General features: G+C 36.9%; 3 protein-coding genes across 5 annotated transcripts in view; 1 reads left to right on the top strand and 2 right to left on the bottom strand.

Annotated features, from left to right (window-relative positions):
* The window catches only part of LOC111441157 (T-complex protein 1 subunit eta-like), a 5400-nt gene extending 1759 nt beyond the window's left edge, over nt 1-3641 (top strand). Inside the window, exons 3-14 of the mRNA XM_023078106.1 lie at nt 131-256; nt 342-545; nt 970-1139; nt 1217-1352; nt 1548-1664; nt 1783-1902; nt 1978-2076; nt 2172-2261; nt 2642-2729; nt 2902-2990; nt 3089-3163; nt 3255-3641. Coding sequence (XP_022933874.1) covers nt 131-256; nt 342-545; nt 970-1139; nt 1217-1352; nt 1548-1664; nt 1783-1902; nt 1978-2076; nt 2172-2261; nt 2642-2729; nt 2902-2990; nt 3089-3163; nt 3255-3350 — 1410 coding nt within the window. The 3' untranslated portion in view covers nt 3351-3641. The remainder of the gene's footprint in view (nt 1-130; nt 257-341; nt 546-969; nt 1140-1216; nt 1353-1547; nt 1665-1782; nt 1903-1977; nt 2077-2171; nt 2262-2641; nt 2730-2901; nt 2991-3088; nt 3164-3254) is intronic.
* A 1278-nt stretch (nt 3642-4919) lies between these two features.
* Nucleotides 4920-6590, bottom strand: LOC111441159 (F-box/kelch-repeat protein At5g26960-like). Its single transcript, XM_023078110.1, has 2 exons — nt 5169-6590; nt 4920-5120 (listed from the first exon to the last, which is right to left on the bottom strand). Exon 1 carries the CDS (start codon nt 6504-6506, stop codon nt 5169-5171), a length of 1338 nt encoding a protein of 445 aa, XP_022933878.1. The 5' UTR covers nt 6507-6590; the 3' UTR covers nt 4920-5120.
* Nucleotides 6591-8557: 1967 nt separating this feature from the next.
* LOC111441158 (stomatal closure-related actin-binding protein 1-like) overlaps nt 8558-15864 on the bottom strand; it is an 8257-nt gene continuing 950 nt past the window's right edge. Inside the window, exons 2-14 of one of the 3 annotated variants that reach the window (XM_023078108.1) lie at nt 15507-15715; nt 15053-15351; nt 14782-14910; nt 14149-14241; nt 13552-13692; nt 13336-13404; nt 13036-13119; nt 10817-10997; nt 10612-10728; nt 10436-10494; nt 10144-10278; nt 9911-10060; nt 8558-9104 (exon numbers count right to left, since the gene is read on the bottom strand). In XM_023078108.1, coding sequence (XP_022933876.1) covers nt 9060-9104; nt 9911-10060; nt 10144-10278; nt 10436-10494; nt 10612-10728; nt 10817-10997; nt 13036-13119; nt 13336-13404; nt 13552-13692; nt 14149-14241; nt 14782-14910; nt 15053-15334 — 1485 coding nt within the window. In that variant the 5' untranslated portion in view covers nt 15335-15351; nt 15507-15715 and the 3' untranslated portion in view covers nt 8558-9059. The remainder of the gene's footprint in view (nt 9105-9910; nt 10061-10143; nt 10279-10435; nt 10495-10611; nt 10729-10816; nt 10998-13035; nt 13120-13335; nt 13405-13551; nt 13693-14148; nt 14242-14781; nt 14911-15052; nt 15352-15506; nt 15716-15864) is intronic. The other 2 variants (XM_023078109.1, XM_023078107.1) reach the window with 2 other exon arrangements.

Below are 15864 nucleotides of genomic sequence, written 5' to 3'. Positions count from 1 at the left end.
ATTCCATTGCCGTGTAATATACAAAAAAAAAAAAAAAAAAAAAAAAAAAGAAAGGAAGAATGAAGATGGAACTTTATATATAATGACACTAATGGGAATGGTCACGGAACTGCTTAATATTGTGTTCCAGGTTGGTGATGGGACAACTACTGTCGTTCTTCTTGCTTCTGAGTTTTTGAAGGAGGCCAAGCCTTTTATAGAGGATGGAGTCCACTCTCAAAATTTAATACGGAGCTATAGGACTGCAAGCCATTTGGTCTGTGTGACTTTAGCTTCCATTAATATTACATTTATGTGTTGAATGCTTACCTAACTCTCCTTTGACTGTATTTGTTTGGTAGGCAATTGAGAAAGTAAAAGAATTGGCAACCAGCATAGAGGGGAAGAGCTTGGAGGAAAAGAAAAGCTTGTTGGCTAAATGTGCTGCTACAACACTTTCCTCTAAGCTCATTGGTGGAGAAAAGGACTTCTTTGCATCAATGGTTGTTGATTCTGTTATTGCAATAGGCAATGAAGATAGGCTTAACATGATTGGTATAAAGAAGGTATGTACCCTCATATAATTCCTTTGAATTCTTCATTATTTTGCTCCATGGGTACAGATAACTTGTATAGGTGGAGCACAAAATCATTCTGCCATGCAGTATTATAATTTTTGTTTGGGTTTTTTTGAACTGAAGATACGTGGCTAAATTATCAACTTTGAAATATCATCTGGAATAGTGATTGAACAACTTTGACATTTCTTAATTCGATTTTACAATTATCTGCATTTAAACAGTGTATTACAGTTGAAACCTTCATACCATCAAATTTCTTTTTCACAGTTCTTTATTTATACATAATTATTCCCTTATTGGGTTTGGTAATAATTCTTTGATTCAATTTCTCCTTCAAATGATTTTAGTGAATTGCTGGTACATTTACTGAATGGTATTGTGCTGTTGGAATTTTGATATGGCTTGTCAGGTTCCTGGAGGGACTATGCGCGACTCCTTCCTGGTAAATGGTGTTGCCTTCAAAAAGACATTTTCCTATGCAGGTTTTGAACAGCAGCCAAAGAAGTTTTTGAATCCAAAGATACTATTGCTAAATATTGAATTGGAACTTAAATCAGAGAAAGAAAATGCAGAGATACGGTAAGATTCAGTTTATAGAACTTCCCCCTCCATTTTATTACCGTGCTAAACTTCCAGAAACTCAATGTTTTTCGTAGGCTCTCTGATCCATTGCAGTATCAGTCCATTGTTGATGCAGAATGGAATATTATTTACGAAAAATTAGACAAATGTGTAGAGAGTGGAGCCAAGGTTGTTCTTTCGCGTTTGGCTATCGGTGATCTTGCCACACAGGTTATTATTTTTGTGTTTTCTCACAATGATTACGTCTCCAGAGTTCTTTATGGTTAGACAAGGTCTCTTATGTCAAATATGATTCTTGACAATGGATATTATGAAGTAATATTCTATTGAAAATTTAAGAAGTATTATCACCACTCATTTAGTCAATTTGCCTCTTAATCCACATCAATGGTTTGCTTTTAACAGTATTTTGCAGACCGAGATATTTTCTGTGCTGGCCGTGTGGCTGAAGAGGATTTGCAAAGGGTTGCTGCTGCAACTGGTGGAACAGTACAGACATCTGTTAACAACGTTATTGATGAGGTAGGCTCACATTCTGTTAGAAATTGTTTAGCAACTTCTGTTCTTGGCGTTCCTCTGTTTTTCAGAACCAAACAATCATCTGAGGAATATGATATTGTTTTACTTTGTTGGCTTAAAGGTTCTTGGAACATGTGAGCTCTTTGAGGAAAAGCAAGTTGGTAATGAAAGATATAATATATTCAGTGGCTGTCCATCAGGTAGAACAGCCACCATAGTCCTACGAGGTGGAGCTGATCAGGTACGAAAACTTAGATATACCATCTTGTGTTTGTCAGTTATCCTGTTTTTTGCTGACACTACTATTATCATTTAGTTTATTGAAGAAGCAGAGCGTAGCTTGCACGATGCTATCATGATTGTAAGACGAGCACTGAAGAATTCTACTGTTGTTGCCGGAGGTGGAGCAATAGATGTATGTTTACTATTTCAGTTAAGCTTAATTTGATTGCTCGGTTTTTATTTAAATATCCCTTTCTCAATTATATCTACTTAATCACTTTGTGGCAGATGGAGATCAGTCGATATTTGAGGCAATATGCACGCACAATAGCTGGGAAGTCTCAGCTTTTCATCAACTCATATGCCAAAGCTCTTGAGGTAGATTAGTGGCCTCTCACTTCTTTTGAAAATAACTAGACACAACTGAAGAACATAACATTATTCCTTCTTTCGGGAGGGCTTTTTATGTACATTTGAAATTGTTGAAGCAATTGTCTAGTAAAATCAGCAAGCGTTTATTTTTACATTCTTTTTACCTCGAGGCTGTTAATTTATATTGCCTGTTCTTGCTTTAGTTGGCTCCTTTTTATTTGGAGTTGTTTTTTTCTTTAATTCAGGACCTTAACTAAAAACTTCGATACAGCCATCCACTACTCTCATATTTGCACACCTTCAGAATCCCTGCTTTATGATAATATTGATAGAAACATGGTTTTAGGAGGGATGACTTACTGGGTTGTCTTCTTGTGGTTCTGCAGGTTATTCCCCGACAACTGTGCGACAACGCTGGGTTTGATGCTACCGATGTCCTCAACAAATTACGACAGAAACACTCGCATCCTTCAGGTAGAATTTTCCATCTGGAAACTTTGTTTTGGATTTATCTTCCACTCATTTGATGAATAGTCGAGTTTGATTAACATTACTTGATGTGTCGGCCCATTTTTATTCACTCTATTTCTATATTTGGCCTCGTCAAATGATTGCATAGTAGTAACATGTTGAGGTTCTGAAATAGGTGACGGCGCACTGTATGGGGTGGACATCAACACCGGTGGAGTTGCTGATTCATTTGCAAACTTCGTATGGGAACCTGCTGTCGTTAAGGTATCTGGATGCGTTAACCTTTAGAAACAAATAATAACCACAGGAAGCACTTTGATTTTGATATTTTTCTGTTGTCACACCGAATCCTTCGCTTGCAGATAAATGCTATTAATGCTGCTACAGAGGCAGCTTGTCTCATACTAAGTGTCGACGAAACCGTGAAGAATCCCAAGGTTATATTTGATCGAGTTTTACTCTCGTGTAATTTTCTTTTACACTCAGTCATGGTTATTAACATTCCTTCCCCCGACCTTTATCGTGCAGTCGGAGAGTGCACAAGGAGAAGCTGCTGCCAGTGCCATGGGTGGAAGACGTGGGGGGGCTGCATTCCGTGGCCGTGGACGTGGAATGCGAAGATAATAACGCTCTATTCATCTCGCTCACAAGAAGCATGATTTAGTTTGTTCAAGTTTCAAATTTTTGCCTGCGTATGCTTTTCGAGTTATTAAATCTTAATCTTCTTAATCTAGACAAGACCTTGAGAGCTACATTCATTGGGAATATGGTGTCTTGTAGAACTATCGGATGGAGGGTGATTTTGATGATGCATCTAATTGCCGTGTTGCTTTTCCTTTTTGGTGGAACCCAACCTTCATTTTGTAGTGTTGAATTATTTGTAGAGAAATGAATTTTCTTGCATCTCTTTCAATATCTCAAATTATAATTCATTGCTGTTAAGTATATATAAATGAGTCTATTAGTTTCTTTACTTATTTTAACTTTTTTCTTTTTTTAATTTATAAGAACACGGTCATAATTTAACTAGTTAAGACGTATATATTTTGATTTGAAATTTTGTAGATGAATTCTTTATCAAGATTTGAAATGATGAACGGGGTAAAGTCGATGTCAAATTAGATGTGTATGAGAGAAATTTAGTTTATCATTCAATAATCGACTCAACTTTTAAAAATATGATAACTTGGCTTGCATGCCAACTATAATTAGTATTAATCCACTCATTAATTTATTTCACCTATAAATCATATTACTCATTATTAGCTTTCTTAAATGTTTTTAAATATAAACTTTTAAGATTTCTATATTTTTAGTTTTTTAATTATTAAAAGTATTTAATAAATCCTAAAAGTTAAAAAGTTGAACCAGTTTCTACTTCCTTTTTTGAAGGATTAATTTCTTAATATATTCATTAATCAATAACAAATTTTGTTTAAATTATATTTTTTATTTCAATTTCACAAATTGGGTTTTTTTTTTTCCTACAACTTTTTAAAAAAGTTTTAATTAATTTTAAAACAATAATAATAATTTTGAGTTTAGAATTGTTTATGATTGAGTCATTGTAGATTATTCTAAAATTATGTGATGTGATAGAAAAATAAGTTAGAAAGGGAATTAGTGCTAAAAATGTAATTGTTTTTATGTCAAAATCCATCAAACCCAACTAATTGTTATATCACATTTTATTTGATACATTGTCACATCAACCTTTCTATTCAAAATCATATCCAAATTTATTAAAAAAATTCCTAAATTTACTCATTTCAATTTTAGACCTTCCTTATCTTACAATTATTAAAAAATTGCTATAATTTACTCATTCCAATTTTAAAAAATCTAAATATTTTATATATCAAAATGTGGAATTTAATATTGTATTAAATCCAATTAATTTGTATTTTAATTTTTCTGAAAGCTATTTTTGGTTTCCAATTTTTAAAATTTTCTTCAAAATACTATTTTTGGCTATGAGTTTTTTCAAAATATTTTCAGCATCTAAACTAAATGTAAATAGTTCTTTAGTTTACTTCAAATTTATTTTTAAAATTTGGTAAAAATTCATATGTATTTTCATCTTAACGTTAAAAAAAATAAAATACAAACCCCATTTAAAAAAAATAAAATAAAATAAAATACAAACCCCATTTAAAAAAAATAAAATAAAATAAAATACAAACCCCATTTAAAAAAAATAAAAAAAAATAAAAAAAGAATGGTTCAGAGCCCCCATGCAAATAAATCTGGAATTATCAGATCTTGTTGGCTTAAATAATTGACGAATCAACCAATCGTGTTTGGATTTCTCACTCGCGTCCGTGAACCCACGCGCTCTTTTTTGTCATTTTCTCCCATGGCGGCGCGTCTGATTACTCCCATGGGGGCGCGTCAGATTACTCCCATGGGGGCGCGTCAGATTACTCCCATGGGGGCGCGTCATCAACACTTAACACAGATACAGGCGGGGCGTTGCATAACTTCCGGCATGTCCGCTGCTCTGCTCCACTCTCCGCTTTTCGTCTCGTAGATCAGTACCAAACCTTCCTTCAATCCTCTCGCGCTTCTTCCGCTCCGGCGAAGTATATCGTCGATGCACCCGGCGACTTGAATCAGCACCACCGTCTCCCCCATTCCGACGCAGCTGAACCTCACCGTGCTGTCCAGCCGGACTTGCGGCGGTAGCGGTGGACTTCTTATTCTGTACCACTCGCCGAATCCGGTGGATTTGGTTGAGGTTCGGTTGCTACTGTTAGGGCATTTTCTTCTTGCATCGAATTTCCAGAACGAGAGCTCAACGGCGTGACTAGTGAGGACGAAGATGTGTCCCGCCGCTGCACACGCCGCCACCACGCAGCCTCCTCCCGGTACTGCGCTGCTTCTCAGCCACGTACGCGCCTCCACGTCGTACATATCCATGGAGCTCGCGTAGACGTGTGCCTCCGATCTACAAGCGCTGTGTGATACTAGGTTACCTGAAACTCCTTCTCCGATCTTCAGTCCTCCGATAACATAGAATACTCCGTCGACGGCGGCTCCGATGCAACCGTACCGTCTTCTCGCCGACTGCGCAACGACTTGCCACGAGTCCGTCTCTGGATCGTACATCTCCACCGCCGTCGTCGTCGGAGCACCGCCAGCGACGTAGATCCTACCAGAAATCACCGCATTGGCGAATTTCTTCCTGGAGAAATTCATCGCAGATCTCGCCTTCACCATTCCGGACCACGTATCGTACAGAAACATCGCATTTCGACCGATTAGGTAAATTCTAGGTCCAATAGCGGAGAGTCGCGCGTGAGAGAGCAATCCATAGAAATCACTAAAAAACACACTCTCCTTGGCTTTAAACAGCGCAACCTTCCACAAACCGCCGTTCGGAAAGTTGAAACTCGCCGCGTACAGGCCATAATTAGTTGCAGAAACAGCATAAACCGTATCCTCCAAATGGCCGCGAAGACGGCGGAGATCGACAAATGTAGAGGACAGCAGAAGCCGGGCCCAGTGACGGGAAACGAGTGAGACAGAAGGAAGAGAAGCGGACGGAACTCGAGAAAGACAGTCCAATAGAAGGTCGTCCGGCAGAGAGGAGATCGGTGCGGCGGCGGGAGGTGGCCGTAGAGAAGAGGTGTGGGTGGTGGTAGCGGCGGATTCGAAGCAAGATTTGGAGGTTACAGGGAGAGTGGGAGAGGAATCGTTAGGGTTGGGGAAGCAAGATTTGATAAGCCAAGAGAAATGGCGATTGGAGTTGGAATTGGAGCTGTTATTGTGAGACGCCATTAGAGGAGGAGGAGAGCATTTAAGATCGAATTTTATTTCACTGTAGAGAGAGAGAGAGAGGAAATAGAGGAATTTGAATCTCAAATTTCCTTTTTGTTTCTCTCTCTATCTTTTAATTTTTTTTTTAGTAATTTTGAAAAAAATGCATTTAATTTATTTATTTTTAGATACGATTCCCGAGCATAAACCCTGAGCTTAGTATCACGGTCATGCTCGTTCAAGGCGTGTTGCCCATGGTCGCATGTCCATGACAAGCTCAACGTCTTTTCATATTCTAGTGTTTTACTTTTGTATTTTTAGGAAGTATGACGTTTCAAAAATATGATGTCTAAGCTGTCAGACATGAAATGCCTCGGAATATATTACGGGGGATACGACTAGTTGTCAATCTCTCCCTACCCAAGGTTATATACTGTGTGAGCCGTTGTTATTTCCCTCTTTCTTGTTTATATAACGTCTCTTTAAAAAATCTTTCTCTCTCCTCGTTTTCTAAAACCTTCTCTTAAAATCGAGGCCAGAGGCTCGAGCATACGTCGCTTGGCCGTAGGCGATGCAAGAACGAATTGGCTCAGCTCACTTGTCGTTGGAAAGTGAATGCCGCACAATTGCAAGTCCGCTGCCATCAAAAGTGCGATTGTGACACTTAACTCGTTTAACTCGACTAGTTAAATAATTTCTTTCGAGAGCCTGATACATATAGACAGTTTTACACTGTTGGATACAATCAGTCGTGAGGAACAAAAGTCGGTGATTTCACTGTTCCTTCAAAAAGAGGGCAATCTCGGATTTTGAATCCCAATTTTCATTTTCCTCGTTTCACTCTCTCTTTCTGTATTTTTTTCAATACTTTTGAAAAATGCATCTAATTTATTTACTCAACTAGTCAGAAAATTTCTTCGGGAAAGCTAGTATAGTGTTTAACAAAGCCTGTGGATTAGAGAGGCCAGACATCGGGTGGTGTGCCAACGAGGACGTTGGGCCCTCAAGGGGGTGGATTGTGAGATCCCACATCGATTAGAGATGGAAACAAAGCATTTTTTTTATAACAGTGTGGAAATCTCTCCCTAATAGACGTGTTTTAAACCTGTGAGGCTGACAACGATACATAACGGACCAAAACGGACAACATATATTAACATGACGTTTTTTGTTTTTTTTGTAAGGTTGAGATTAATGATATCACAGTAACCAATGAAGATAGCAAAATCCCTAATTTAAGGAAAAACAATTCCTTGAGAAACACAATGAGTGGAATTCTAGAGGATGAACAAAATAAATTATCTGCCCTATCCTATAAAACCAACCATGTTAGGGCCAAATTTAATACACATCATACCTATTTTATCTCTATCTCAAATATCTCAAATATTAAATTACGTCACAATCATATAATATAAACTTTAAGAAAGTTATAATAAATATTGTTCAAATTATTAAGAGATAAAGTCGAGTTACAGTAAATAAAGTCAAAATTTACATTTATATATTAGCTCATTATGGTCCTAAAATGAACGTTACAACTCTTGAAATTACTCATGGAAGACTAAGAGTTTCATTTTGAGGTTATATAAAGCCATGTATGTTGTCTCGTGAATTTAGGCTTGAAATTTTTTAAGCTAAGTGCTAAGTTTAGAATCACTTTATTTTTGGACGGATTCGAATCTCAAACAACTGTTTCTACCTTAAGATTTTGGAGTTCTTGAATATGGAGATTTAAAGGCTCAACAAATTTCCAAAGGTTTCTGTAAGATCCCACATCGGTTGAAGAGAAGAACGAAACATTCCTTATAAGGGCTATAAGGGTGTACCTAGTGAACACGTTTTAAAATCTTGAGATGAAACCTGGAAAAGAAAAGTCCAAAAAGTACAATATTTACTATCAGTGGACTAAGTTTGCACATCAATGAGGGTTTATAAGGATTGTTAGATCCAACTGACTATGGTTATCGTATCATGTATTGAAAATATTTGTCGATATTCAGATTGACAACATATACCATACTTGTTCTGAATCAAAAGAACCAAGAAACATAAAATCACAACTTCTCCTATCCAAACAACTACAAAAGCAAATCTCTTCCATAAATCTGTACACCAATTTGAGTTTTCACTTCCAAGAACAAGTATATCATTCTCAGTATTTGCAGCTTGGATCAAACTAAAAATGAACATAAGTAGGGAGCTGAACTATAAAGGAACTTGATATCAGGGGAGGGCCCATGTGGGCTTTGAGTATTGTATCCACTTTGAAAGACTTGAAGCATGCATATATCAATCATGAAAAGCAATACTCAGAGAAATCCAGGTTACATGTAATGGTTGAATGAATGAACCACAACCACAAATTCAGTCATATACTTTGTTAGCACTCTGAAACAGAAAGGCAAACAGGAAAAAGAAGATGCCTTAATGTTAGGAAGGAAGAAAACAGAAGCACCAAAAACAAAAAGTGGAAGCCAATAATAACAGATCTCAATGCCATATTCTACTATCAAATGTTGAGTAATGGGAGCTAAGAATAATTTACATTTAGGGGAGATCTACAGAAGTTCATCAGTTTGCTGATGAAGCACGGTCGTCCGGTCCAGCAAGAATGATCTGCTCAATATGAGTATTCATAACAATATTAGATCCGAGTTGGAAACAAAAGAAGAAAGCAAAGACGGGTGATGCTACACGAGAGGAATGATGGTGAATCTCTGGCTCTTCATGAGTTTTATGGTATACAGTTTGATATGAATCAAGGTATCCATGCAATATAAACTTAAAAGGAAGAAGTCTCCTTCAAGAGTTTTACTGATTAGGACTTAGCTCTATCGATTTCTCCACCTTTACACATTGTAGTTTAAATGATCTATTGGCTAATTGATAGTTCTTTTTAAAAATAAATTCCGTAATCTTGGTCATAGCTTTGGGCTTTCCGTTCTAGGCTTCCCCTTGAGGTTTTAAAACGCATCCACTAGGGAGAGGTTTCTACACCCTTATAAGGAATGTTTTGTTCCCCTCTCCATCCGATGTGGGATCTCACAATTCACCCCACTTGGAGATTCAACATCCTTGTTGGCACACCGTCTAGTGGCTCTTATACTATTTGTAATAACCCAAGTTCACCGCTTGCAAATATTGTCTTCTTTGGGCTTTCCCTTTCGGGCTTCCCCTCATTGAAATTTTCAATTTCGAATTGTATCCCTTAACAGCCCCTCTCCAACCGATGTTCCTCACTCTCCTTTTGTAATATTTTATCCTATCAATGAACGTTTTATTTCCTATAAAAAATAAACATTCTAAGAAGATACATATGAAATCTTGTTTAGAGGTGTGTGAAGGGTTAGGTTGCGCAGTGTAAAGATTGGAGAACCAAACTGAATTATTCATGTTAGTAGTAGAAAGTAAGCAGGACGTACATTGCAATCAAAAGCAAACCTCCTGGCTAGCATTATGGCTGCATTCCTGTCTCTCTCTGATTCAAATGCTAAAATGTAAGAAAGATCTTTCTTCACTTGCCAAAACAATGCTTGAGCTGCAGCATTGCCACCACCGCGAACTCCGCACAACTACGACCAAGAACGAGTGTGAGACCGATTCAGCAAAGATGTTCACATCCAAACTGAAAAAATTTCAACAATATTCAACTTACCTGCATTGATGAAGAATAATATTCTTTAGCGATGGTGTTCTTTCCTTTGCAGAGCTTTATCCGCATCTTTCCGACATGGAGTGCATGTATCGACTCTGAGGAATGATTTATTCCGTTCACCTGAGTAAGAACTACCTGAAATATAAAAAATAAAAAGAATCTCCATAAGCTTGAGCGATCGATATATACCATTTATGCCACGTGTTAATGATAATTTCAACCTTCAGCACTTTCCTATACCATACTAATCTTTGCGTATGGAAAAATCTACAAAAACAGAAGGACAACGTACATTAAACTCAACATCATGCTTCCGCACGAGGGCTTCAACATAGCTTCCCAGACCAGCAGCTGTAAGAAAACCAACATTTAGTTTCCTCCTATGAGTTCAAGCAAAACAAGCACTAAACAGCTACAGCAACCAAGACAATAGTTATTGATTACTTATACATACAACTCTTAAACTACCTGGATCAATGGGGCCAGTGGTTGTCAAAGTGATTATATGATCATCTAAATGAACGTCAGCTTGCAAGATTTTCCCGACGTCAAAAGGCTCCGGTGCATAAACTGATTTTGTAGCTCCTGTGATAATAACAGTTCGGGTCAATATTAATAAAGAAATATTTGGAATTCCCCTCAATAAGTAAAATACAGAGCTTTTAGAGAGCACCTGAAATAAGTTCTTTCTTGCCACCTTCAGATCCTATGCGGTACCACTGAATAAAGCATTTTGAAAGGTCGGGAGCTGTATCACAAGAAGGTTGGATATGGAGACAAGAACCCAAACACTCGGTGCCATCTATCTCATAAATGTTGGAGCTGTCTCCCATTGCCTTCTTGCTTATTGCAAGCTGGAAAAAGTGACAGTATAAAGAAAAGAGATCAGGATAATTTAAAAATAAATAAAACAGAATCTGTATTTTCAAAAATGAAATAGAAATGGATCGGTTAGCGAAAAAAGGAACGGGAATAGAAAAAAGAACAAGTAAATGAAAATGAAAAGCACAGTCACACAACCTAACTACATTTCTTCAACTTTGTAAGCAATTTAGGCCACAAATGGTATCAAAACTAGTCATTGGGCAGTGTGTCAGCGAGGATGCTAAGCTCCGAAGCGGGGTGGACAACGAGCGGTATGCCAACGAGGACGTTGGGCCTTGAAGGGGTTGGATTGTGAGATCTCATATCGGTTGGGGAGGAGAACGAAGTATTCTTTATAAGAGTCTCTTCCTAGCAGACACGTTTTAAAAATCTTGAGGGGAAGCTCAAAAGGAGGCTTCAAACTATCAAATTTTCTTAAAGAAATGAAGCGAAAACAGCCTTGAGAGGTGCCATTATGCCATGATGTATGAAACTTACATTGGTCTTATCCCCAGGACCCAAGAAGTCGACTGTTTGCGAAGTCTAGATCTTTAGGCCGATAAACTTAATCATTAACTTCTATAAAAATAATTTCCAAGAGTTAGAGAAAGAATTATAGAAGGTCTTGCCTCATATTATCACAAACCGGGTTCTTTTGTACCAAGTTCTTTCGTACAATAGTTCTAAAATAGAAAACTCAATGGAACTTTCCATCAGAACGAGTGGGGGGAAGGAGTTGACTCTCATTTGGTTAAATGGGAATCCGTTACCAGGGCTTGCAACTTCTTGACCGCGTTTAGGAACCTAGTAGTGTGGGGAGGCATAGAACTGTTATGAATAAATAGGTGAGAAATTACGAAGAATGGGATTCTAATATACTTGTTAATGGCACATTCACAAACCATAGAAAACTTTTCTGAAAGAAAACTTTTGAGAAATGATCCCCCATGACCTTATTCTAGCAAAGAACATTTGGATTGCCTCCTTTTACTTTGTGGGGGAACTTTTTCTTTCTTTTTAAGAAACTAAGCTTTGATTGAGAAAAAAGAATGAACGAACAAGCACATGTAAAATGAACAGCCCTACAAAAAATGGGAGCCCAAAGATCTACAAGAGAGGACTCATCTCGAAAAGGATAGAACCTAGCTAATAATTACAGTAGCCTTAGCCACCTTTTTATGTCTTTCATTCCTCTCATGCCAAATCCACCAAAGAACGGCAAAGAAGCACACCTGCCAAAGAATTTCACCCCTCGGCCTAAAAAGGTAGAAACAACAAAACCTCCTTCATCCAAGCCCAACAATCCATGCTCCAAGCCAATAAACCTCTCCAAGCCAATAAAAACAGAGAGGACAGTTCTATGCTGGAGGAGATTCTTTTACATTCGTAATTTCATGATATGGGTTCATTCTTGTGACACATTGCTTCTTTTCTCTTTTGTGGAATCTTTAGAATAAGAGAAACAATAAAAGTTTTAGAGCTATTGAAAGATCTTGTGAGGGAGGCTTATCTCTTGCCAAGTTTCACGTGTCAACTGGTGTTAGTTTCCAAGAATTTTTGTATTTTTTTATTTGAGTCCTTTTTTTATATATTTAGTTAGTGGCTGGGTGGCTCCTTTCATTGGGCTGTCTTTTTACACGTCCTTTTGTATCCCTTCATTTATATTTGTGATAGCAGGATTTCAATCAAAAGCCAATGCTGTGACAACCAAAAAGTATTTAGCTCATAACAACTAATGGATAACGGCGACACACTCAATGGGTAGTCTTTAAGAAGAAATCTGAATAAGATGAAGCAATTTTCTCGTCCTAATATGTTTCATTTTCCGGCAATGTAGAAAAACGACCATCTGCAATATAGTGTTCTCTTTAACTAAAAGCTACAAACACGTTTCACTCCAGAAATAAATTTAACATAAAAAGCATCACTCTCAAGGCCGCATGCAGTACTTACGAAACTATAAAACCAATAAAAACCACATAATATCAGAAATAGAAGTTGCCTGTATCATAAGATCAAAAAACTTACTTCTTTCTGAAGTAGTATAGAATACTTGGACTTTTCAGCAAGTTGCAGTCTCAATGCGTGAAGCTCATGTTCCATGTCCATAACCTACATATCCCGAAAACTTAACATGGTATCAAATTTATGCGTACTTAAAAGAACCATATAGAGGGTCCATCTCTTCATCATTTTTGCCATTGAATACCATGAAAAGTCAGCCAAAATGCAAAACTCAAATATGATATTGCCACTTAAATTAATGTAAAAGGTATATAAGTCAAGTTGTATGATAATAAGCATAGAGAATGAGGATAGAATGTGGACCTTGCTGGGTTGGTGGAGCATTTTGATCCTTCTAGCCTCTTGAACCTCCTTCATTAGTTCTTCCAGGTCCTAACCACATTTCAGAATTGTGCTAGTTAAGCTATTGAAAAGCAAAAAAGAAAAAGAAGGAAAAAACAGCAACGATAATGAAGATATATATTTTTTAAGAACAAAAAATACATAATTCTTGAGAACAGTTAATTAAAAGAGAGAAACCTGCTTCCCAGCCGCCCGAGACATTCGTTCATGTTCTTGTAGGGCCTCTTCCACTCTCTGAACAGCTTCTCTTGCATTTTCGATTTCTGCACGAGCAAAAGCCCTTTCTTCATCCACAAGTTTCTTAGCATCTTCTGATGCCTGCAAACCAAAATAAACTTTCAACGCTGGAACAGAAAAGAAAGTGAACAAATAATTTTGTGAAAGGTAATGCCTCAAAATTTAAAAATTAATTAATTAATTCAACATCTTATGCAAATTTAAAATCAATCATCTTCATGCATCCATATGCTTAAAAGTTAAAAAACGAAGTACAAAGACTTTCACATCGAAGTTTATTATTTTCCTCTCACATTTCTTTTAAAGCCCCTTAATCAATCTTTCAATTAAAACAAATAAACTATTTAGCACTTTAATTTAAGTACTACACAATTGCTTAAGACATGTCCGTCTCACCACTTTGTGTATGTTTCATTTATCATAATGCTTAGTTCTTAATAAAAGAAATAAGAAGAAGAAACAACTAAGTATTTAATACATGTGCTTTCTAAGATAAGGAAAAATATCATCCATATTTAATTAGAATGCTAAACTTACCTGCTTAAGAAAATTAGCTAGCTTCTTCACTTCAGCCTTTTCTTGTATTAGTTCCCCTTCCCGCTGAGTAAGTTGAACTGCTAATGCCTCCACCTGCAATAAGCAGAATCAAGCACCCACATTATTTTTCTTGTGTTCGGAGATAGCACCAGTAGCAACAAGACATTGCAAGTTAAAACCAGAAAGGTAGGTTTAATGTTTTTCAACAAAACAGTCGCATAAAACTGTCAGAGCGTCCACGACTTGAGCAAAATAGCAGATACTCAAAAGCAGAGAAATCTCACTGTATTATACACAATTCTAAAACCTAAGCCAAATAGCACTTATCATCAGAACTCTTTTCATGTTATGGCCAACACCCAGCAAGGCCTTGTTAGTAAATTCTTTTAGAAAACTATTTTCTTAGACTAAATTGTAAGTTCAGCGGTGAACTTTCATGTTTGTGTTAAATAGGTCTTTGAAGTTTAAAAATTGTCTAATAAATCCTTAAACTTTTAAATTGAAGGTTTGGGAACTTATTTCACGCTTTTTAAAGTTTAGGAACCTATTACATACAAACATTAAAGTATTAATGATAAAATTATAGTACAAGATTTCCAAATGCAACATCATCTAGTAAGTCAAAAAATCTACCATTGCAATTGCTTCCTCTACATCGTCCTTGTTCCTTCCAGCAACACGTCCTCTTAATGCTTCCAATGCATCCCTAAGCTTCTTCAATAGAACATGTTTTTCCAGTGAAGCTGCCTCTCTTAGTCTAGCCTGAAATGCACACATAACTAGATTATAAATGGTGCACCTCGGTATAATACCAAAGCAGATATTTAGCTTGTAAACAAATTATGAAAAGTGGATGGATTTCTTGTTTCCATAAGAAACAGAATTCTTCATTAAGAAACCTAACCTCTTCTGACAATTTAGCAGCAGCAGCCAAACCCTTCTCAAACTTACTGGCCAAGTCTCGAACCGAGAGGCGATTCTGCTGTTCCAACAGTTGGGCAGTCTCACGAGCAACTACCTCCTTCATAGATAGTACTTTGGGATCATCTTTAGCCTCCACAATCTGATTGTTCGCTCCGATTTTGTAGTTTGGAAACCGATTAGAAGCAAATATAACATCAGCTGATACAGCTGAGACACCCCCTCTTTGCATTGAGTCACTATAAGTACGGCTAATCCTTGTCATTTTCTAGGCCGGTCACTCTGTAAAACACCAGATTGAATAGATTTAAAAACCAGAGTAAAAAAAGAACCAAACGAATGGGGAGTTTTGAAAAACAAATTTGCGAGAGATTTGCCGTGAAAAGGGGGAGAGAAAACAAGACGACAAAATATTGAGCTCAGTAAAGACCATCTACCTTAGCTTTGTCGGATCATCCATTCTTTCAGAAACTTCTAAAAAAATCTCTCACTCTTTTTAATTTTCATGGATGTGATGAAATCTCATACAAATTCTCGAATGTTTTACTCTATTTTCACAAATTTTATATGCACCAAATAGCCATCACAGAAAGCAGCCATTCCAAAGAACACAAAGACAAATCACGAATCGATAACCAAAATTGACCTACCAAAAACACGAGAGTAGCAAACAATGCGGCAATTTATAATTACAATTGAATATCACAACTACACGCAAAACACAAACAGTGCAACAAAAACCAAACACAAATTCGCAATCAAAAGAAGAAAAAGAAAAGAAAAAAAAAAAAAAAA

This window comes from Cucurbita moschata, unplaced genomic scaffold (assembly GCF_002738365.1).
Source record: "Cucurbita moschata cultivar Rifu unplaced genomic scaffold, Cmos_1.0 Cmo_Scf00003, whole genome shotgun sequence".
NCBI lineage: Eukaryota > Viridiplantae > Streptophyta > Magnoliopsida > Cucurbitales > Cucurbitaceae > Cucurbita > Cucurbita moschata.
The sequence above is the reverse complement of the archived record's forward strand: the minus strand, read 5'-3'. Positions and strand labels throughout refer to the sequence as shown.